Genomic DNA, 25,154 nt, shown 5'->3' on the forward strand with positions numbered 1-25,154 from the left:
GTTTTTTGGTTTTTTGGTTTTTTTCCTTTTTTTAGAAATAGCCATCAAGATGATGACATAAGGAAATAGTTGTTGATGGCCTCAGTCATTCACTTATGCAACTTTCAATGTCTGTTCTTACTCGGGAGGAGCTAGAAGGCATTAACCTGAGATGATTTATAAGTAGAGTTGTACCTGAGACTGAACTGAGAGATCTTGTTAAGGTTTCTCCCTAGTGAAATCCTATGTAGTGAAACTTTGATTTACTGAAGAGAGCGTATTATTATCAAATAAAATTACTGCTGGTGGATCAAGTTGCTTGTGCAAGACTTCTAACACCAATGTTAAAGCATTTTAGTTAAGTAAAAAAACCAAAAGGATCTACCTGATATTCAGAATTCTCTATATAAATCCTTTGTTGTATCTAGTAGCATGAACAATGTTCCACAACAGTTTTTTCAAAGCCTGTGGTATGTTGCATGTTCCTGTTTGGTAAGGTTACAGTAAGTGACAAGTAGAACTATATTAAACAATCGAGTATAGTGTCTTCAAAGAGTGGGTTTTGTTTTCTTTTTTTTTGAAATGCAAAGTAGTTTTTTTCGTTCTTTTCCAAATAGTGATGTGTGAGGGTGGATTCCTGAAGAGCCTAAATGATGGTTCTTTAATAGCATGATAAGCATAAGTTATTAGCCAGACTAGTAGATTTTTGACTTTTACTATCTCAAAAAAAGGTTGTATGTTCTTATGCTATGTGTGAGCTGTCTGCCTGCAACTGTTTCTTCTTACCATATCATTCATGTAAAGCCTGGTTTAAACTGGTAAGGATTTTTTTATATGGAATATCCAGTGGAAAGCGGTTCTGATCTGGATTGGGAAGGATTCTACTTCGCACTGCATCTTGGTCCGTATGGATACTAATTAAAACCAAATTTCCAGTAGCCAGTTATTTCTCTGATCAGGTTAAAACGTGGTTAGCCAACTATTTTGCTCATCAGTTTAAAATAAAGCTACAGTCTTGTTTCAGGGTTCCAGATATTTTTCAGTACAAGTGAACACATAGTTAGAGATGCAAAGTGGATTTGTCTCGTACAGGCATGGTGTCATTATTGCTGCTTGAATTTCAAGGAAAAAGATGAGTTCTTGGTCTTTGCGTGCTCCGTTTAGTTAATTGTTAGTACATGATGATATGATTTCCTGTGATCTTAGAGAAAATCTGTCAATTTACTGGCTGCTTTACCAGCTAGTAATTTAAAAAATCAATTTAGATGTTTGCAAAGTACATGAAAGTACCTTCTAAAAGATTTCAGTTTTTTTACTTTTTCTTTCATGACCCTTTCTACCAAGAAGTAGTATCGCTTGGTTTGTCTATATTTTTAGCTGATTTACAGTGTTATGCTCATGTAAAAATTATTTAATAACATAATTTTGTAGAAGACTGCAACTTAATTCTGCTTAATGTACTGTAAAACTATGGCTAATATGATCCATCTTGGTGTCCCTTTAGGTTAGCTGGTAAAAAAACTTTTTTATTTTACCATCAGAGTAAATGAAACTTAACCTCTTTCATATTATATGTGACAGCGGAAGGGGATGTATTGCTTTGTTTTGAGATTTTATTATTTTTTTTACATTTTCCTCCTTATAGTTGTACTCAACTTTCAGTGAAAGAGCTGAATATGCCTAGGGAACAAAAGCTGTCACCAGAAATGTGCATGTCGTACAGGTGACAGTTCTGGGAATGAGAAAGGAATTAAAATTCCTTTCCTCTGGAATGAAGCAATATTTTCAAAGATGGTGTAAGGTAATAAGCAAAACATGGTGCTGAACCTGATCTTTAACTTTACAAACGAAATTAGAGCCATTGCATTTTTCAACAATTGGATTAAAAAATTTCTTAGCTTTGAGTGTCAAATATGAATTTTAACTTTATTACTTTATTGATCTTTTTCCAGTGGCAGAGGTAAGAGACAAGAACTGTATACAGGCTCTCATTTAATATTCCAGTCCATCTCCTGACATTTCATCAGTATGAACTATGAAAAGCCTAAGCCTATTTTACTTGTTTTCTGTGCACCTGTGGCACTCTCTTGTTCCATATTCCATGTTGCATATTCCAACGACTCTTTCTGGAGTTGTTTATAATCTGCTTGTCAAAACTGTTCTTGGTATGTTTCTTTACCATTTCTGAAACACTAAACTGACAGCAATTACTTTTTCACTATTCACTAGGAAAGCTAAGCTTTTAGCAAAAAGGAATTGCTGATTAGAAACACAAGTGTTTTAATTCAGAATACTAGAGAAAGAAATATAAAATCCATCCACAAAAGACTATTAGTAGGAATGAGCATATCATGACAGCAAAATGGCTTCCCACTGCTGTGTCACATAGGGTTGTTTTTCTAGAAAAGAAACAGAATTCAGCCCAAGCATACTTCTCCTTTTCAGTGGTTTCCCCCTTCAAGATTCTGCTTTGATTAATTTTTGCCAGATAACTTAAACCTAAGATTTTTATTTTTTATCAAAATAAAAAAAAAAAAAGTGAAGAAATACACGTTTTCCTTAAAAAAAAAAAAAAATTGATTTTTTTTCTTTTCTCCTTTCAGTCCAGATCGTAGTCCTCTTTTGTGAATGCTTTAGTTGAAATACTTCCACCCAGTGTACTGGAGTACAACTATTTGTACCTGAGAAAAATGGTGATGTTTCACGTTCCTCAGGTGAGCTACGTGGCTGAGCACAGCCCTTCCCTGCCAATTCCTCTCCTTCAAACAGCCCTACTGGTTTTCCTGGTGAATGAGGCTGTTGCATTGCTGGCAGGGAGGTAGCGGTTTCACCCTCTGATCTGCTGCTGAGCAGGTACATCCTTTACGGAAGTGTAAAATTTGAGGCTATAAGATGTTAATCCATAATTTTCTCGATGATGGCATTAGTCTTAGGAGATAAACGTCCACTGATGACTGCCGATGAAGACAGGGGTAAGGAGTGAGGTGACAGATACTGTTACCCCCATGGTACATTTAGGGAGGTGAAGTGATGGGGCAGGTCTGCCGCTGTTCAGCTTTGGGCAGCCTTCAGCACAACCCTGCCAGGCAGCGCATGTGTGTGGTGACTTTGCAGTAGGAGTGCAAGGAGGTGGAGCTGTCACTTGGACCTCACCCAGCCTGGCTGTGCTGGAAGCCCGTCTTTCCAGGTGGGTAGCAGAAACAAGTAGCCATACCAGCACTGAAAGCAGCGGGAGCAGGTCCCGCGTCGCTTCCTGTCCTGCTGCTTGAAACAACTGCTTCAGTAGGAGCTGTGGCTGTACAACAGGGTCTGTGACTGGGCTTTTCTTGTAGCTGGGACTTGGCAGGGTATAACCTTAGTACTGGTGATTCACTGATGCTTGTGGAGCCAGTTTGGGCAGGACGTGTCTCAGCTGCAGTGCTTCAGCACTGGTGGCCTCTTACCTTAACAGCAAGAACCACTTCCACATATTTTAAAGGTGGTATCCTATAGGCAAGTAGTGGTAGAAGTCTTGTTATATTATTCAGACTAACCATTTAGTTTGAGTTGCGTTATGCAAGCTATAACTTCCTGGCTTGACTGAGTTCTGCAATTTGCATCATCTAATGGGACGCTGAATTGGGAAGATACTGTTCAGCCTATGTCTGTATGTGGTTGTTCTTTGTGATTGTTCAATATGAAGATAAGTTTTAAAATGAAAACTGTCTTTACGTATCGCTTTGGTGGAACCTGAATCTACACAGAGAACTGTGTACAGATATCCAAATAAATGCTGAAGGAAATGAAACGATATGGGCTAATAACTTCTAGTACCCAAATTGGCTTGGTTTAGTAATGACAGCATGCTTGGGGGATGGTGATAATTGGGGTGGGTACTTTTGTGATGGGAAGGAGGATCAACATTACTGGGAGAGGGAAATAGTGGTAGCAGGAAACAGGCCGTGAGGCTGGCACTTCTCAGCACATCTTTGTTTGCTTTAATCAGTCATAATCCAGATAATTTATTTTCTATTTGATCTTACCTAATAAAGCCTTTCCTATAGGATGTATCAAGCCACAGTATACATCTTTGCATCAGCAAGGGCATTGCCATCAGAGATAAAGAATTCATTACACCATTCTACTCAGTGCTTGTCAGGCCACACGTGGAATTCTGTGTTTAGTTTTGGTCCCTGCTATGCCAAAAAGATGTGGACAGGCTGGAAAGGATGCAGAGAAGGGCCAAAGAGATGATCCAAGGACCTGGGAAGCCTGACATACGAGGAAAGGCTGAGAGAATTGGGTTTGTTCAACGTTGGTAAAAGAAGACTTAGGAGAGAACTTCTCACCATGTTCCAGCATTTAAAGGGTGGCTACAAAAAAGACGGAGACTCCCTTTTTACAAGGAGTCGTATGGAAAAGATGAGGAGTAATGGGTACAAGTTTTTCCTGGGGAGATTCCGACTGGACACAAGAGGAAAATTTTTCACAGTGAGAATAATCAGCCATTGGAATAATCTCCCCAGGGTAGTGATGGATTCCCATCGTTGAACACTTACAAGTTTCAGCTGGACAGGGTGCTGGGCCTTCTTGTCTAGACCATGCTTTTTCTAAGAAAGGTTGGACCAGATGATCCTTGAGATCCTTTCCAACTTGGTATTTTATGATTCTCTGATTTGTGTCTCTTTATAATGCTAACGTGTATGTTAAGAGAGTGTCAGATGTTTGCTGTTATCATGGATAGGAGATAAGTCTAAATGATGAACGTGCAAGTTTCAGCCCTACAAATTGCTGCTGTGCTTGTAAATGTGGTGGCTAAGGCAGTTTCTGGGTGTTAAAATCATAAAAAACTCCTTGGGTTTATTTAGTTTCTGTAAGGACCACTAAGGTTGTAAAACATTGATATTCACTGGTTGGGAATTGTGAATTGTTGGTTTCACAGATGCTGGTATGATCTTAAATGGCTTCTGTTGTGTACATGCTGATATAGACTTTGATTACTCCATACTTTTTTCTAGACAGCTGCTTTTTTCAAGAAGTTTCTGGCGGCTTTTGCAAATAAGTTTTTGTTTTATGTCTGGATTTGTTTTATCGCTTGTGGTGGGAGAGCCTTTACCTCTAAAGCATGACACTAGTCATATGAAAAAGGTTTTGTTGCTTAAGGCTTTGAATGCTTCAGTAATTATGATGTGGTTGACTTTACCTGAAAATATGCGCATTGGTTCTCTTGATGTTACGTGCTTCATAAGAGAAGTGGAAAATTGAGCAAATTTGCAAAATGCAAAATTGAGACTGCAAGAGCAAACAGTTTTATTTGTGCTTTTGCCATAGCGATGCTGTGTATGAGACTAGGTAGCTTTTCTTAAACGTCAGCTTTTCATTGAGATCTCTGTTTGAATGTTGTCTGCTTCTTTAACTGGAATCTTGAATTTGATTTCAGAAAATTATCTTAATGAAATGAAATCAATTGGAGCAGTATTTACTGAACAAGGTGTTAGGTGTTTTGAAAAATAGCTCTGAAGACTTTCATGCTGTCCGTGCAAAATCCATGTTTACTTTTGAACTTAACCACTCTAACTGTGGTTCCCCTGATATAAGATCTGGTTCGTTTTCACAGAGGTCCGTTTTGCAAAGACATTGTAAAAAGAAGAGTTTGCACTATGCTGCTAAGCACTAGAACAGCCAAGAGCAAATTATTAAACGAGATTAGTGTCTGGGAAGAAATGCAGTAGGTAAGACCAGGACGTGCAAACGAACAGTGAGTTTTAAAACTAAATACTGAATGGACACTCATTGAGGAGAAGCAGTCTCTTTCATTGCCTGGATGACAAAGCATAGTCATGGCAAGATAAATTGTGGTTAAATATAAACTGTATGCTATCATATACTTTATGTCCATAGAACAGACTGGTTAGGGTTGCTGGGCACTTTAGTTTTGGTACTGTGTAACTTGGCCAGATTTGGCAAACTGTATATAGCTTTATATAGAGAGCAAACTGTGTAGCTTTACAAGTGAGTTTAGATGCTTTAATCAGCATCAGTCCAGATATTCTTGTATCGGTCTAGTGCTGGCCTGTATGTAGAGAAGGTGTCACAAGACCTTAAGGGACAATTTAGACTCAGACATACAAAAAAGAAACTCATTAATAGATTCTTGGGAGGGGGTTGGGGTAGATTTTGTTTGGGGGTTGGTTTGTTGTTTTTTTTTTTTTTTTTTTGACTTGGGGGGGGATGATTTTAATACTTTCTGTAATGTTAGTCATGACAGAATTTGACTGGCAAGTGATGAAATTGCTTCTATTTCCACTGACAGTTATGGGGTGATTTTTTTTTTTTTGACAGCCTTATGAAATTTGTTCTTTGTTCCTGTGACAACAGCTCTACTATAATTAAAATTATTTCTGAAGTGCTACATAGAAATTAATTTCAAAAGGAGGGGAAAGATACTGTTACTTTATATAATTTCTGAATGTTCAGTTGTATTAGGAACATGTTCTATTTATTTTGGGTTCTGTCACTGAGTAATTTCTTTGCACATTTTTCTAATAAAAAGGTGAATGTGTGCTTCAACAGACTTGAGGTTATCAAAATTGCTTTTATTTTTGATTCTGTCGTCCCCTCCCTTCCCCCTCCCCCCCACAATGAAAAAATGTCAAGGTCAGACCACAACCTGATGCTGTTTACTGAATTTCTTTAATGTTTTGGGTTTTTTTATTAACAATTTAATTGTAGAGTGTGAATATTATACCTGCAATAGCATGAGCTGTACTTGCTCTGCTTTAATTTTGCTAGGAAGTTAATGGTTAGATCAGGAGATATGTAGAAGAATATTTGGTCATGTTAACAGACCTTAAAATACTAAAAAAGGGAAAAGGAAATAGTGTATTTGGGGCAGTTAGATGTTTCTGTAAAATGGGAACATAATGGCTTGAAACTTGTTGCAGAACAGTTTTTACCTGTTTGGTTTCTTGTGCGTGCTCACCTGCATGTCCAAGCAAAGGTCCCTGGCCCTTGTGGAAAAGGGAAAGCATTACACTGCACTGCTCCTTGTTTGCTGTGGACAGGGTAGAAATTCAGCGTTTTGGAGAGCAAGGGTGAATTTCTTAACAGTGTTGGTTCACTGAACTTGCTGTAATGCTGTACTTTTTTTTTTCAAATTTTCTGAAATACTCTTTACCTAGAGACAGACTTTTAGAAAATGCAGTAAAATTTCAGTCTTGCAGAATACATGCTTAGCCTTTGATTGATAGTTTCTGAAATGAGACAATGTTTTAACTTTCTCTATCAAAGCCAGTCAACTCTTCAGAATTGTTTCTGATGTCTTTTTTTTTTCTTTCTTTTTTCTCCTCCCCTTTAGATCGTGCTGGAAGCATCAGTACTCTTGATTCCTTAGATTTTGCAAGATACTCTGATGATGGCAATAGGGAAACAGACGAAAGAGTAGCAGGTAAGTTTTTTGTATGATTCAGGAATTGCAGAATGATAACTTTACTGTTTGACTTGTTTCTAGCAGCAGTATATTTAAATGAATGTTGCTGAAGATGCCAAGACTTCACTGGGGTAGTTTAACTAGTCATTTAATGATATAATCATGTTTCAGATACTTCTACTATAATTACAGTAAATTTTCATGCAGGTGTACTTCTGTATGATTCTAGATGTCACCAGGGTAGAAACAAGCAATATACTTGAAAATTGGGCCCAGTTTTTGACAACAGAACGATAACTTAATGTTGCCTACTGACTACTGCTGTTCGGCTGAAACACGCTAAAATATTCTATGTAGTAGTCTGTGACTGCTACATGGATGATAGCTTTCTGATATGAATCATAGAATGGTTCGCATTGGAAGGGACCTTAAAGATCATAGAGTTCAATCCCCCGGCCATGGGCAGGGATATCTCCCACTAGACCAGGTTGCTCCAGGACTCATCCAGCCTGGCCTTGGACACCTCCAGGAATGGGGCATCCACAACTTCCCTGGGCAACCTGCTTTAGCACAAAGATCTGTAGCAAGTCATCTCTTAAATATAGCTTAGGTGTAGAACAAAAAAGCATTACTAAATCCAGAGTAAATTTGAGATTTTCTCAGTTCTATAAGTATTCTTTGCTACAAATTTTAATTGCAGTGCTTTTCTTCTCCCATTTGATTTCTTGATTGTATAACATTACTTTGAAGGTTTTGGCTCTTGCAGTTGTTCTGAATTTAGGAGCCTGTGGCATTTTTAATTTCAGGACTTAACAATTATCTCGCCAAAGACAGAGACTGCTTTTCTCTTATTTGAAATTATTATAATAATCTCTAATCCAGGCTTTTTTCTGAGTTCAGGTATTAAGTTATTCACAGCTTCTATAGAGAAACCCATAAAAGCTCTATAGAAACTGCTGCAGAACTCTGTTTACTTCTTGTCAATTAATACTGTTTAATATCATAAGCACATGAAGGTTGTCCCTGCTGCGACCTTTTTTCATGTAGTTTAGCTTTGTGAAACCTGAAATGATGCAAACTGCTATGTCTCTGCTCTGAACAACCACTCTTCCTCCTAGCAGAAATACCATCATGTTCTTAAGCAAAGAAGGGCTGGTGAAACATAGTTCCTAGTTCTGAAATTTTCTCTCTGTCAGTCTAAAATGGCAACCGGTATTGACCCAGACAGAGGAAACTAAAGTGTTGGGAAGAATCTCATTTTTCTTAACTGGCCAGTGTTTCTGAGATAAAGGACTGGATTAAATTAATGAACGTGAAGCAGATTCAGGTATTTTGATGCTCTGGTGTGGAACTATGGGTACTTACTGTCACTTGATTTATGTGGAAACTTCCAAATTCTTATTACTATCTAACTACTTTCTCTTTCAATATACATAGTCAGTTTCAAGGAGGGAAAACTTGTAAATACACAGCCAATCGCCTAAACAAGGTATGTTTAAGGAACTCAGATCTTTCTGAATTTTGTCCTGGAATACAAGGAAGAAACAAGCAAATTCCTAATATCTTAATTTTTCCATCATCTTGGTAGATTTCTCCTGTTTCTAGCCAATATTTCTTGGCAATAATATTATTGAGAGAGAGAGTTTGATCTTGGCTTGGAGCTGACTTTAGTAGCTGAATTGGATTAGGGATGCTTATAGAAGGTAAAGACCAGTCAGAATCGACATGGAGTAGAACAGTTAATCTATTGATGGAACATTAATGACAAAATATTGATTACTTCCAGTATGAAATTAATATATCCTAAAATTAAATACTAAATTTAAATGAGTACATCCTAAAATACATAGAGATTTTTGAAGATTACAGTATCTTAGTTGACCACTGTCATATGTAATATCCTGCCATATAGTTTACTTGTCTATTTCTGTGTTTCTTCAGAGAGGTTTTTTCCATGAGTTGTTAAAAGGTGACAAGAAGAAAGCAAGACTGGATATTATTTCTGGATGTTTGTAAAGACTTGGAAGTTTTCCAAAATATCTTACTTTTACTTAAAAATCTTGTTCAATTATAATTGCTTAAAATCTTTTGCCTCAGTTCTGTTCAAAACCATCTACCTAAGCAATAAACTTCAGAAAACAAGTATTTAATTTGCACATAAAAAAAATGTCAGTAGAGGTTTCAAAAACTTTTCATATCCAGTTCCTTCTTTGAACAGACTCTGGCTTATAACTTCTGCTTTTGAAGTAGTTCTTAGCTGCAGATGCACTTTGAAACATAACTAGAAGTCCATCCTGCTTATTTCTTCTCATACTCTTTCTTCTCAGCAAAGAGCTTTGATGCTTAGGAGATAAAATTGTAATCTGTTGCAAAAGCTTGAAGCCATGATCTGATCGTCATATTTCTCTTTGATAGCTCTCAGAATGAGGTTTGAATAGTCTCTTTTTGTAAATGCCTTTCTCATGGTGTTATCTTTGGTTTTTTACTGTTTGGACAGAACCCATGATTTCCATATCAATTCCCTAATCAAATGTCAAATGAAGGGTAGAAAATAAATAAATCCTGGTCCGAGTCAGGAGGACTTTAAAACTGAAGTTATAACACATCCATTTACAAATAATTTTATACCATGGCAATGTTAGAAAGCACCAAAAAAAAAAAAGCCACCCAAAGCCTTTTTTTTTTTTTTTTGCCATTATGGATGGTGGTAGGCTTAGATGCCATATTTTTTTAATTTCCTAATCCAAGAATTCCTGTAAACAACTAGAAAGATTCTTGTTTAAAATGGATTTCAGTAATTTCAGATCTGTTAGCCCAGCTCATTCCATCTGGCATTAGAATCAAAATTTGGCCTAGAAGCAAACATGTGTTGAAGAGCTCATGTGAACTTGTCACTTTGAAAATCTGATTGAAGGAAACTAAGCAAGTGTCTTCTATGCTCTTATTATCAGCTTGACTGAAAAGATGCATGTCACAAGCGAGTCGGGATGTGGATGAGCTTGACAAAACTAACTGTGATTTAGAAAACATCAATTTTCTTCCTTATCTACCTGATATTAACATAAATATAGAGAGTTGTATAACAAATTGGATAATACATTTGTAATCCATGTAGAGTTTCAAAAGATACATCCTTACAGCTTGCAACATTCTAGATGTGTCCTGGTTTGAGGTTTGTTCTCTAAGACTAATAAGTCTTGAATCCAAATTAATGTATAAAGTGCTGAAATAGTTGGTGCTAAGATTAAGTCAGTACTGTGGGATTTACTAGGCTTAGTAAACCTCCTCCAAATATTCATTTTCATAAAACAACCAGAGAATGGAAAACCTGTTCCATTCCTGTGAAGTAAGAGTACACCTAACTTGAATTCAAATACCCACAGCGTTTGGTGTAAATAGGTCATCTGACATTCAATCTAAGGAACTGAATCTTCTGCAACATCTTAAATTGACTGTCTGCACAAGTTTGTGCTTGGGATCTAAAAATCCTACTTTGCATGATTCAAAATACTTAGTATTGCTAACATGCCTTTGACATCTACTGTTCTGAGAATCTGGTAATTTTAGAAACACAATGCTGTGCTTTCAATAATAAAAAATTAATTCTCATAGTCAAACTCCATTTCAGTCATTTGTGTTCTCAGATCTCTCTGCATTAGTATTGACTTCTTGTTAGACTATGTATCTCTGATTAGCAGAATAAAATACTGTCCCTCTCGGGATTTGAAGAGAGAGACAAGTTTAAAAAGCTCTTGATTATTTTTGAGGATTTAATTTATCTAGACTTAGGTTCTCAGTTTCTGCTTTTTGTATATGTTTTTAGTAAGTACTGTTACTTGTGTGCAATCAAAATCAGAGGAGAATCTTAAAAATAACCAACCTACAAAAAACCAAGAACAAAACACAAAAGGCATCTGTGATACAACAGTTGCTTGCTGACATCGTGTGTTCTATTTGTTCATCCTAGAAGTGGATCTGGTTTTTGTTTTCCCATTTCCTGTCTCAAACCCTGTTAAGCAGTTGTAAGCCTCCTTCATTTCCATCCAGGTCAATGGTGGTTGAACTTGAAGATGAGTCTGCTGTAGTTCAGGTCTTCTCTGTAGCTGGTCCTGTCTCATTAACTTAAAAGCGTTAATGAGGCTAGGAAGTCAAGTGTTGGCTTCCCACTACTGGAATGATAAATTCTTTGTTAGCTTGGTTATGAACTTTCACGCTGATCATAATTTTTGTAGCTTGATAGTCACTTCTCATGCTGTAGTGCAACTTTCTGGTTCAGGTCTATTTGTGTTACATTCTGCAGTGTTTCACAATCACTGTAAATACGTTCACTTCATTTCTTCTTGGGACTTGTATCAGGGAAGTGGGAATGAGGAAACATCAGGTCTTGAAGTATATTCTGGCAGTGGCTTCATTGCTAACTATGGTCTGAGAATTTAAATGTCTCTGATGCAAAATGTATGCACAAATCTATCCAATGTAATGGGTTGTCATACATGTTTTAGAATAATTTAGGACATCTAGAGTTTTACATTTACTTTAGAAGGAGAAAGGACTTGAAATGACAGTTAAAACCCAAGCAACAACAAAACTTAAAACAGTATGTCCAAATGTAAGGAAAGCTAGGTAAGCACAGGGGTCCTTGAGACTTCAGTAGAGAACTGCTTTTAAAAAAAATGCCAAAATGACATAAAGTGGCTTCACAACGTAAAACTACCTTTCTACTGTTGTCTGAAGTACTTTATACTAAAGTATGCAAAAGTCTGACAAGATAATTCATATGGTAGAATGTAAAATTCTAGTATAATTGGAAAAAAATATTGCTTATGCAAAAGTAAGTATTGAAAATTTTTAGAAGTACTGTTTATTTTCTCAACTTTTTGGTCTTGGCCCAACAAAACATGCTTTTCATGTAGATCTCAACTTGTTCAATATGCTGAATTGCAGGTTGTTCTTTATAGCTAACTTCTCAATCTATGGTTCGATAACTCATGAAGTCATTAACAAATGTGGATGAATAGGATAAGATCCTTGAGAGAGCTGAATTTCTAAATTTGTAAGTTGAGCAGACAAGCTGCCCACTCCTGATAGGCACTTCTCTTTTAAGTTGTATTAGATTAGCTGCATGAAAAGTGAAACATCTAAAAATTGCTAATCTGAAAATCTACGTCTAATACTTAGTTGCTTGCTTGAAAAATTCAGCTCTTAAGCAAGTTTTTTTGATTTTGTTTTTTTCCAGAATGGTAGCTGTAGTGATTTGATTTCTCTATAAAAACAAAAAAAGCAAGAGAGCCACTTAAATCTGGAAGGAACAGTTTTCTCCCCTAAGGCAGAACGGATTGTTCAGAAATGCCCTTTTCTTGTGGAAGATTAGCTAAACTCTGAATTTCTACTCTTCTGCTTTTCTGATGAAGAGGAGAATCAATTTGGTTCTTTTCTCTCCTAGGCTATCTGCAGCAAAACTCTTCTGTGCATCATTATTAAGGAGCGCCAGCTCCTTTTCACCAAGTACTATAATGAGTTATATGTGTTATCAGTTCAGTCAAGCACAAAGTTAAACTTTAGCTGCCTTTATCAATGCTTTTGAAGGGTTAACTTCTCTAAGGTACATAAGCTGTACAGCAGAAGGAGAGGGGGAGAGTGAGATCATGTCATTTATTTTAAAAGTCAGTGCTTGACAATGGTTACAAAGAAAGGGGTTAGAAGTTGCTTTTTTATTTGAGAATAGGGATTTCCAGTGTTGATTTCATTAGTCAACATGTTGAGTTAAAAATCATTACACATTTTGGCAGAAGATTGAATTTCAGTAGTGCTTCTAAAATAAAGAGCTTTTAATCATGACTCAAAATTCGATTGAAATTATGTAGTAGCTATTTACAAATATCTATGCTTCTATAAAAAAACTACAAACAGACTTCTTCAAATAAAAGCTAAATTTGTGACTGACTGAAGTGCATCAAGGTTTGTATGGTGGCAATTATAATGATGACCCTAGTAAGCAGGAGACGAGGTACAACTGTAACAATGCTGTATTATATTAGAATTATATGGCTGTTGTGACATGCTGCAAAGTGTCAACTTCTCAAATATACTGTGTCCAGAATCTTCCACTGTATACAGAGAAACATGCAGCAGAGTAATCTACTTTTAAGGTTGAATGGGTAAAGTCCTAATGGCTTCTAAGAATTTTTGGCATCATGACAGTTCACTAAAAACTAATTCTTGCCGTCTGACATGGGTTTGTCTGACATGAGTTTTTTGGCTTTCTATGCCTTCAGACATGTCTTATTCCTATTTTCCTTAATGAGATTCCTGATTTTTTTTCTAGTTTGTGTTGTTTTTTCTAACTATTTTTTTTATTATTTGTATCATTCTAGTGCAGGGCACTCCTGATCTGCAACTGTTCTGGTCTTTGAAAATGTTTTACAAGAATCCAATTTTAACACGTAGTCATTTCTGTCAGAAGAATTACTTAATTTGAATTCTTTACAATTTTCAAAAACTAACAAATTAGTAGCTTACAACTTAGAATCATAAGTGTGAATTAGTAACTCTGATGCAAGGAAGTGCTAAAATTATTAGATACTTTACTACAGAGCATTTTCTAACTTTGTTGCACAGAAGTATTTGCAGATCAGCATTGCTGAATACTAGAGAGATTATACTTATTTTATTCATCGTATCCTCAGTTGCGCTTTTGTATTGCTGCAGTAAAATTCTGTGCATCAAACAAGTTACTTTCATGTAGCAAATGTGGTGTACTGTAGTTACTACTTCAGTTTTTATGGATAAATGCAAACTGAGTGAATTTTTTTTTTCCATGCGTTCTAATTATCGAAAGATTCTTAGTAACAGATGTTCAAAAGAGGAAATCATTTTATTTGGAGTCTTCAGTAGCATTTCTTACAAGCAAGGACCAATGCAGTGTTTCTGACATGCATTGTCCTCTGTGTAAATATTTCAAAATGCCATGCTAAATTGTTTTCGGGCAATGATTAAAAATCTTATTAATATTTTCTTATTAAAAGCAGCTACAACATTTTTAGCTGTGCATGGGAGTAAAGTAAATGTTAGATAATCTATTTAGAATAGTTTAACACTTCAGTGTGGTAACTGTTCTGTGCTTATCTCTTCTAGTTAAGTACAAGAATCCTTTCTGGTAACTGTATATTTAAGTGTGATGAGAATAATTGGAGAATTAACAAAATTCTCCATGTAATAATTTGGTAGTTCTTTAAATTGGTTCCCTTAGATGCATTAACTGTCAACGGCTATAAAAAGAACATTGACTATATGTTTTCAAAGGTACAGGGTTTTAAAATTCAAAGCCACAGTATACATGTGACCTCAGCATCAAAACACGTGAAATTCCAGTGCAAACAAAGCACTGCTGGCCCTTTCTGGATGAAACGTTGGAATGTGAGAAACACATAACAGTGACCAGGGGGGTAAGGGAGTGGAGCAGGTGATAATGACAGCTGGAATTATATATTTTTGAATCTCTAAAGCTGAGTCTAGGTCATTGAAAGTGTTGTATAGTCTAGAGTCACTGGAAAGTTTTAGAATAATGGAGCAGAGGTATTTTTGTTGCAAGCTTCTCTGTTAAGTACTATATGAGAGCTGCATATTTTGGTGGGTTTTTTTGGGTTGTTTTTTTTTTTTTGTCTTGAGCATCTCTTAAATGTATTCAATTAAGTTAAAAATCTTAATCAACTCTAGGGTATTCCTAAAAGTCCACTGTTTTAAAATAGATTTAAAACAAGATTTATTTTTAGTAGTAAAATAAAGTATGTTTCAAGTTCTGCCATTTAAACTACTGAAGTTTCAGTGTATAATTTAATTAAAAAAAAAGAATCTGTAGTCTCAATGGGACAGTACATTCACTTCACAGTTTAAGCTTTGCTACATGGAGACAGCTTCCTCTTCTGCCAGCATGTATTTGCTTCCTTTAGATTTGTCCTCTTGATTGCCTGCGTACTCTCCTTGCCCCAGAAAATTTTGACAGTGTTTGACAGTATCAGCTGATTGTAAGAGTGGGGAAGAAATAACAAGTGTTTCCCAGTAATATGCAAAGCTAAAAGCAAGGGAAAAAAAAAAGACCCCAAAACCCTACAGCGAGTCCTTGTCAGACAGCTTGAAATTTTGATTTAGCTAACTTAAGGCCAATGAAACTATGGAAAATGTTCACCAGTTTGCTTTCAGACCAACTCTGCTGCATGTATTCATAAGTTCCATAAAGATTGCATGCTTTCTGTTTAATACAAACTGTATATTTTTTTTCACACCCATCCTTGCTTTTTATATTTTATTTTTGTTTCCCTTGCCTTGGTTGGATGCCTGTGTGTGTTTAATCCAAATCCCTGTCCAGTCCTGGAGTTTGAACTACGGAAAGCCAAGGAGACCATACAGGCGCTCCGAGCCAACCTGACTCAGGCTGCAGGTGGTGTACATAAACCTTTTCTTAAGTCTCTACTTTGAACAATGTAGAAGTAGCTGAGCTCATCCTGTGTGAAAGAGTAAAACTTAGTTATTTTCTTTTCTTCCCCAGAAAATGAAGTTCCTTTACAGGAACGAAAAAATTATAAATCAAGTCCTGAAATTCAGGTAGGTGGCTGGTGATAACTGCTCTTTGCACGGACTTTAAGATGGATATGCTTCCATAGTTGAAAGGAAGTTGAACCAAAGATGTAGTGTATTGTTTTCTTTTTTCCAGGAGCCAATCAGACCTCTTGAGAAAAGAGCTCTAAACTTCCTAGTTAATGAATTTTTATTGAAGAATAGTTACAAGCTTACATCAATAACATTTTCAGATGAAAATCATGATCAGGTAAAGTTTTCTTATGGTTTTTTTTTACATGCCTGCTTTCCATATTCTGATCTTGTCTCAAGTGAACTTAAAGGATATTCCCTGTCATGTAGCTCATTTCATGCATATGAATCTACTAAGAGTTAAATATGTTAGCCTTTTCATTTATAGATTATGGTTTGAAAACACAGCACTTTGAGGTGTATTTTCCCAAAATTTTTAGAAAGGAGACAGAATACTCGCATTCTTTAAAGGAAGCAAAACAAGGAGAAAAATACTGTGAGTTAAAGGTGCCTACACGCTTTCTTGGATTCTGATGGACACCCTTTCAGTTAAACTCAAGGATCTGGATGTAGTAAAATTTTGAACGTAATCTTTTCCTTAAATTGTACTCAGTTAATATGTGTAGGATATACAAAATACTTACTGTTTGTTGTCTCCTGGGCATATATATGTGTATGAGTAAACTTAATCATACTGTGACATTGAATAGTCTTGGAGAAGCTCTCAGTAATAAGGTGTTATCGTAGATCTTTCCAAACGTAGCTATACTTTGCATTTTTCTTAAGATGATCAGTTTTATGTCTCTATTGGCTTACATTTTGTGGGAAAAATTTATTCAAATGTTTGCAAGATTCTGATTACATTCTGTTAGAGAGTGAACAAACGACCCAATAACATCAACACTCAATATATATTCAGCACAAAACTGTAATATTGCCAGGAGAAATAAATATTGAATTCAATATTAAATATTGAGTTTCAACCAGTTCTTTCTCTAACTAGTCCTCCTATCTTTTTCCTACAATTCGTATCCTAATCTGTAAAGAAAATGGGTTGCCAAATAAAGTTTCTGGATCATCCACTTAAGGTTTAACACATCTAGGTTTCATGCAAATACTTGTGAGGATACAGCCCCGAAAAGAGAAAAGATGAATAATTTATCCTTATTTTTTATGTGTTCTTAACTGAAAATGTTTTGTTGAGAGACAATTAGCAAAAAAAGGGGAAAGTTCTTAATTCTAAAAAGTAACTATAAGCATACTTCAATTAACATATAGAATGCACATTTTTTTCTAGGTTATTCACATCATTATTGCAGAAAATAATCTTCCTTCATATAGGTGTATTAACAAGACTATGCAAAAATCTAGTAAAAATTGTGAACAGTAGGGAAAAAAAAAGTTAAAGAAAAAAGTTAAAAATTTGAAATGTAATGTCATTGAAGAGACCATCAAAACTCCTGTATACATGCTTATTTATGTATACGGACATGGAATAATCTTGTAATAATAGGATAGTAACATGTCAGAAGAGGAGGGACTTATAGTGATGGTTTGAGGCAGGAGGCCCTAGTATTGTTTACATCTCTACACAATTAATACAATTATATCCAAATTTCACTGAGAACATGCACCCCATCTTTCCGTCATCTGCAAAGCTCTTTGACTGTCTGCTTCTGGAAAATTACATCTGTACTTGTGCATGAGATGGGAACAAAACGATACCCCTATCAGTAGAAAGCCATCTGTCAACTGTACTGCCTTCTGCTAGAATTTGATCAATGTTATATCTGATTCTAAAAAGTGTTCATGTCCTAGAAAAAAATAAAATTGCGATCCATGGGGTTTTGAAAGGTCCACTCTTTAGTACATTACCTAGAGCTGCGTTTAGAGTGAAACTGCTTTGGGTCATGAAATAGATCCTATTTCTACTTTTGTTTCTTGCTATCTGATTTAAGCTTTCGTCTCCTTTACTACAGTGCAATCTTGATGTGATTATTTTGCTGTTGTATGACGTGCAGTCAAATGAGGAAGAGAAACGAAAATAAAAGGAAATATATCATATGCTTTAGTTTCTCTTATTCCTTTGAAGGATTTTGAACTTTGGGATGATGTAGGATTGAACATTCCAAAACCTCCTGACCTGTTACAACTCTATCGCGACTTTGGAAACCATCATGTTACTTCAAGAGATATGGTGGATGTATCAGTTGGTGTAGAAGATGATGAGTTAGAGGCTGCTACTCCTGTACTTGGGGGCGTCCCTGTATTTGAAACAGCACCACAGTCAATAGAAGTAAGAGATTGTACAGAAGAAATGTTTCAGCTGTTTGCAGTACTACTTAACTTTGATTGTACTAAACTCTTTTGTTTCTATCTTGTATTTAGCAATGTTTAATAGTGCAAAAATTAGAAGATCAAATTAGTGTGTTAAACAGTGAGAAATGGTCTTTGATGGAACAAATCCAAAGACTTGAGAGGTATGTACTTATCAATCTGCTCAACTGCTAATAAATGTTGGAATAACTTCTCAATGTTTTTCTAACACATATGAAAACACACAACTTACATTTATAAAATTACTAGGAGTTCTTCAGAGTAGGGTAGTATTTCTCTTTTATTATGTGGTATTTAGTTTACAGAAAGGAAGAGTCTTCAAACTGACTATTTCCCTTTTATTGCCTATATAATTTAATTTTGTAATCAGTTTCATTTTTTCAATGCAACTTCTTTATTTACTTCTTTGAAAATAGAATCAGTTCTGATGTGTTTTGTGTAGGTTTTATCTTCAGTCAGCTTTATTTCACTCCTTAGTACTATGGTGTGTACTGCTTGCAAACACTGTTAGAAAGATGTTTCTTTTAATGACTTATTTCAACACAGCTTTTCTTTCTACAGAGCAAGACTAGTAGAAATGACAGTATCTTTAACAACAACAACAAAAAAAAAATCTTTAAAAGTTTGGTCAAACTACATGATTTTGTAAGCTATAAGATATTGTTCCTCTTACACCAATGCAACATACGGGCAAGTGCATAATTTTTAAGTGGCTTTATTGGCTTGCATAGTTACCACTTCAAAGCCCAGTGGAACTATATGTATATTCACCACTATAATATTTTAAGTTTTGCATCCCAGATGGAATTTTGTCTCCTGATTTCAGCCAGGAGCAGATAACACTATTGTTATTCACTTACTTCATTGATTCACTCACTTTGCCTGCAACATTTTTCCTGCTACTAATTATTGACTAAAGAACTCCATTAAATCAGTGTCTATTTGAACAGCTTGTGTGATATAAGTTATTTGTATTAAAGGAATTTTTGAACGTACTGGAGTTGAAGAGGGAGCTCTTCAGTATGTTGTCCTTATTTCTGTGCTGCAGTCTTGTGATTTCAAGAACCTTCTCATGATAGCTACAAAAATGTCATTCTTTGTTTTTCCTATTTTAGTGAAATAGATTTTCTCAAGAATGAAAACTTTGCTGTGTCAACAGTTTATGGTGTAGCTCCCCATCCTTCTTTAAAACAAGTGCCTCTCACGGTCTCAGAGGACAACGGACGGTACTTGGATATCAAGAGTTCTGAGAACGACAACAAACATGGAAACACTGAGGAAACAAGCCTTTCTTTATCAGCTGAAGTGGATTCAAGGAATTCTAAGGATAATACGCTAAATTCTGGTCCCTGTAAAGAAACAGAGAAACTGTCCTCTTGTGCTCCGTCCACTAAAGCTGCAGTTCACTTTGATAAACCTAATAGGTTAGTGATAAGTTTTAAACTGGAATGCTTTAATTAAAATTTCTTGTAAAGTGGATATATATTTTTTTTCTAACAGCGAAATTCTACGGAATTCATAGATGATTTGTGTTTTGAATGCAAATAAAAGTCTTAACATACCTTTAGGGTACAGTGCTGATATTTTCATATTGTTCCTAATCTTTTTAGGAAGGAGTACATTTGACAAACCTGTATTTGTTAGTATTAAGTTTAAGGGTTTCTTTTCACCTCCTACTTGTTTCTAAAACCAGTCCTGTTTCTTGCAACAACAACAAAAAGCTGAAATCAAAATGGTGAGTAGGAAAACAGGATATTTCCATTCTCTTTTAAATTTTAATTTCATAATGAAATATCTTCTGTTCTGCTTGAAAAATGGTTGGGAAAATTTTTACTTTTCCTATGTATAACTCTCTTAGAGTGTCTAAGAGAGCTGTATGAATTTTATTCCATTCTATTTTTAACAATCAGAAAGGGTATCTGATGACATTTTGCTTTTTGAGTTTTGATTTTAGGGCAAGTCTTCACTGGGTAACTATGATTCATTTAATTAAAATAGGGTATTCATGTTGTGCTATTACATGGAGACTGAGTTTGTGCGTCTGGGTGTTCTTGAGAAAACCTCTCCAATCTACAGAGTCTTTTTAAGCATTATATTGAAGAGAGAAAGTAATGTGTTCATTAAGTAATAGATAAACCTCTGTGTAGCCATCAGGAGTAACACAGGCCACAAACTTTGAGGGTACATACAGCTTCTAAAATTATCGTTGTGAACAAAGATGCCCAAGCAGCTCACCTTACGGTCTCACCATTGCTATTCTTAGGGGAGCAAATAGCCGTTCTGCTTTGTATTTTTTCAGTTCCTTAGTGGTTTTTTTGCTGGTGTTGGTACAGTAATATGTTTCTAGAATTCTCTTCCATCTGAAAATACCAAGTAGAAATCTGTGTGATATCCTGCGCAGATGGAAAATCAATACAAGCTGTGGGGAGGGAAGGAGGAAAAAAGAGTTACTGCCCTTACTTGTAATTAACTTTTGTTGCAATCCCTAAGTATCCTGTTTTCTCTGGATTTCCTGGACTTCTTGCGCTGACTCCTAGGGGCAGGGGCAGTTTTTCAGTGCTATCTTAAGTTTAGAATTGAACAAGAGGAATGTTCTGATTTCCGCATACAGTACCTTAGAGTTGTACTACAAATTTCTTCTGTCCTAGTTGAATATACTACACCAGTGTTTTATACTACACCAAACTTTAACAGGGAAGTAAAACTTGACTTAGATTTTTCTGAAAAGTTTGCAGTGGTTCCATTTAATGTTTCCAGATTTTTTTTCTTTAATTTCTTTCATATCCCAGTTGAATACCTACACTATGTAATAATCAAAACTTACAGCTGTCATACATTGCTATAAACTTGTCTGCCTACTTTAATCTGTGGCTTGTTGCAAATTTCTTTTTGCTCAGAGTAATTGGGAATGCTGGGAGGCATTAAGTACGTGAATATTAGATTGACAGGTTGGGGATAGTGAGGATGGTATCAAATTAGGATGAGATCACCGAGTGAGGAAGGAACTATGAGTGTCTCCAGTGGGATTTATGACAGTAGTCTCTAGAAAAACAGAATTTGTTTTGCTGCTCACAGCTCTTTTCAAATATAACTGCATGTGGATTTATTTGAAAAGTACTTGAATAAAGCCTTAAATCCCCATTGAGTTCACTTCAGAGGTCCCCTCCAAAGCAGTTCACTGCATAAATAAGTAATGCATGTGTAATATGCAGCTATTTTTGTACTGAGTTTTGGGTTTAACATGTCAGTGAAAGGTCAAAGGAAACCATATTTGAGACAGTATTTTATAAATCCATATCACTAAATTTTCTTCCTGGATTATGCACTTGGTTTGTAATAATACAGTAAATTTTTTCATTTATATTTACATTATTTGTAAAGAGTTTTGACATCTGTGGGAGAGGAAGCACGGTAGAAGTCCTGCACGTTTATTTATTTCAGTCCAGGGGTGGTTATTTGTAGAAGACAGTTACTACAATTTATTCAGAATGTATTAAAGGGTATTAAATACTAAGACTTTATCCTAAAAGGCAAGATTGTTACTACTGTAGCTATGGAGTGGATTCTTGGCATAAATCTTGCCCAGATGGGAAGAAAGGATAGAAGAGCACGGATAGAGGATAGAAGATAGAAGAGCATGGAGGGCCGTGCTGCCATCCAGCGAGACCTGAACAGGCTGGAGAGCTGGGCAAGGAAGAACCTCATGAGGTTCAACAGGGAAAAGTTGTAGGGTCCTGCACCTGGGGAAGAAGAATGTCAGGCACCAATACAGGTTAGGTGTGGACCTGCTGGAGACAAGTTCCAAAGAGAAAGATCTGGGAGTCCTGGTAGACAGCAAAATGACAATGAGCAAGCAGTGTGCTCTTGTGGCCAGGAAGGCCAACGGAATCCTGGGCTGCATAGGGAAGAGTGTGGCTAGTAGGTCGAGGGAAGTCATTCTCCCCCTCTACTCTGCACTGGTGAGGCCACAACTGGAATACTGCATCCAGTTCTGGGCTCCCCAATTCAAGAGGGATAGGGAACTACTGGAAAGAGTCCAGTGAAGGGCAACGAGGATGATTCAAGGATTGGAGCATCTCCCTTATGAAGAAAGGCTGAGAGAGCTGGGACTCTTTAGCCTGGAGAAGAGAAGGCTGAGGGGAAACCTTATCAATGCTTATAAGTATCTAAAGGGTGGGTTGACGGAGGAGGGAGCCAGACTCTTTTCAGTGGTTGCCAGTGAGAGGACGAGGGGCATAGGGCACAAGCTGGAACATAGGAGGTTCCACTCAAATATGAGAAAAAGCTTCACGGCGAGGGTGACAGAGCCCTGGAACAGGCTGCTCAGGGAGGTTGTGGAGTCCCCTTCTTTGGAGATTTTCAAGACCCGCCTGGATGCAGTCCTGAGTAACATCCTCTAACATGCTCTAGGCAATCCTGCTTCAGCAGGGGAGTTGGACTAGACGATCTCTATGGTCCCTTCCAACTCTAAAAAAATTCAGTGAAAATTCAGTGAAGAACAGAAATTCAGTGAACCTGCTTTGTGTGACTGCGCTCAGAGCAGCTGTGCCTGGATGCCCGCAAATGAGGACATGGCCATTGTTAGAAAAATGGCTTGTCTAACAGATTGCAGTAGGAAGCACTAGGAGCAGTTTGAATAGACTGCACCACATGTATTTATTCAAGTCATTTTAGGTGTTTGGTAGTTTACATTAAATACGATGTGTTTTCTGTGTATAGCAGTCACTCCTGACTTCTTCAGTAAACTGACTCCTTTGTACTTGTGTTATATGGAATAGAATAGTAGTGCTTGGATTTTGTACTCATCAAACTTACTTACATTTGAACATCTTCATGACTGGCATCTGTTGGCCCTTGAAAAGACTTTCCATTGACTTGCGTGCAAGAGGTCTGTCATCGTTTGTCCAGCATAGCCATCAAGGATTTTACTAGACTTCATCAAGGAGAAGCTTTCTTGACTCTAAATACAGCCAGCAATCATAATGGGATCTCTGCTGCCCAGAGCTTGCTGTTAATTAACCCACAGGGAAATTCAGTCACATTTTGTCATACTTAGTTTTCAGTCTCTGGCAAAATGGGCGTAGAATCTTGCCCTTAATGTAGGATTTTAATTATGGTTTCAAGTAGGGAAGGATCTGACATTCTGCAGAAGGAACACCAAGATGAAGGGCAGCCTGGGCAAAGGAATGGCCAAGGCCTTGCCACTCTATTGATGTTAAGCTGCTGCTTTGCAATGTTTGCTGCTGTTCTCCCAGAGTAAATAAACCTTAAAGCCTTGAGTGGAGCCTGTAAGTCTGTCATTCAAGAATACTTTTACAGAATAAGGACATGTTAAACAGCTCCTTTACAACTTGCTATCGAGTCATTTAGTAACTTTTTTAAAGTGAACCCTTGGACAAAACCAAGCCGATTTGAGTTAAAACAAACTTAATTCATTAAAATTTAAAACATGTTTTAAAAACCTATACTGTCAAGAAAGAAACTTGATTTTAAGTAATAAACATAAATTCTTATTGATCATATTTTGCAAGTAGAAGAGGAAAACTACTCTGGTATATTTATCCATATCCTTGTGGGTTAGTTTAAGCAATAGTTAGTAAGAACTTAGATTCTTAATGTGCTTTTTTTGGTTAGAAAAGGATGAATGATGATGTATTTACTATAAGTACTGTGATCTTCCAACCTATTAGATAAAAATAAATATGTCCATACACATAATTGCATGTGCGTGGGATTTTGTGCACTCAGATGCACAAAATAGCATTTTTAGAAGCTGAAAGGTGATACTACCTTCTACATAAGAAATGGGAATTGCTGCCTCCTGTCATTAGAGGATTCAAACAGCAGATAATGGTATAGGGTGAGATGCTTTCTGTGCGTGTTTTGGAAGACAGATGTTCTTTTTCCTCTTTCAGCATAGTGGATGAGGCGCTGTTAGATTAGCATCTAAATACAGGCTTCAGATAAGGCAGAGGGAGTTGTCATTACTGGGAAAAATAAGATGCTGCTGCTACTTGCCTGTTTTATCTAATGGTTAATCCAGTAATTGTTCTCTGAGAACATTTCTGCCAAATTATTCTCCTTGGACAAGATTGGTTTGAGACTCTTGTCAGGCTTTTATGTGTATGCTTAAGGCTTTGAGTAGCTCAGCTGTGTTGGCTGGTGCTGTGCGTGGCCACGAGGCAGTACTTCTATAGATACATATCTACATTAGGGGTTAGACATCAATTTAAGGTTAGTTTTGAGGCTCTCACTGTCCATTTGAATGCAACGTTTAGATCCCAAAGTGGCAGCTGAGCAATCTCTATTTAATCCTGACGCTTGTACGTGACTGTCTACTCAAACATTTTTGTGCAATGTGCAGAATCAGAGCATTAAGCAAAAATACTGTTTCTTGTGATTTCCACCCTTCCCCCCCCTCAGTTTGCGTAACTGTATGCTTCCTCTTGTATTGCTAAAGTTTCCTTTTATTCATGCTTTAGTTCTGTTTTTGTCTCTGCAGCAGGTTGAAAGATGTTAGATTTTTTTTCACAACTAAAAATGATTTCTTTATTAGGGTACCCTCTTTCTTTCTTGCTACAAATTAAACACCGTAAAAGTCAAAGAAAATTTTAAACAAAAACTTCCGCAGTATGCTTCACTTAAAACATGCTTTCTGAATGTCATTTTACCTGGCTGGATAAACCAGAGTGAAAGGACTTGTTCAGTCACCTTTCTAATCTATGCTTCCCCCCCCCTCTATTTTTGATGATATTTCAGGAAATTGTCACCAGCTTTCCATCAAGCACTACTGTCTTTCTGTCGGATGTCAGCAGACAGCCGCTTGGGATCAGAGGTACATTTG

At 36.5% G+C, this 25,154-nt stretch overlaps 1 protein-coding gene across 1 annotated transcript in view; it reads left to right on the top strand.

Moving 5' to 3' along the window:
• Nucleotides 1–25,154, top strand: part of RELCH (RAB11 binding and LisH domain, coiled-coil and HEAT repeat containing) — an 81,182-nt gene that overhangs the window by 9,718 nt on the left and 46,310 nt on the right. Inside the window, exons 2-9 of the mRNA XM_074146353.1 lie at nt 7,316–7,405; nt 15,753–15,824; nt 15,933–15,988; nt 16,098–16,211; nt 18,066–18,269; nt 18,362–18,453; nt 19,426–19,734; nt 25,070–25,145. Coding sequence (XP_074002454.1) covers nt 7,316–7,405; nt 15,753–15,824; nt 15,933–15,988; nt 16,098–16,211; nt 18,066–18,269; nt 18,362–18,453; nt 19,426–19,734; nt 25,070–25,145 — 1,013 coding nt within the window. The remainder of the gene's footprint in view (nt 1–7,315; nt 7,406–15,752; nt 15,825–15,932; nt 15,989–16,097; nt 16,212–18,065; nt 18,270–18,361; nt 18,454–19,425; nt 19,735–25,069; nt 25,146–25,154) is intronic.

This window comes from Numenius arquata, chromosome 4 (assembly GCF_964106895.1).
Source record: "Numenius arquata chromosome 4, bNumArq3.hap1.1, whole genome shotgun sequence".
Taxonomy (NCBI): domain Eukaryota; kingdom Metazoa; phylum Chordata; class Aves; order Charadriiformes; family Scolopacidae; genus Numenius; species Numenius arquata.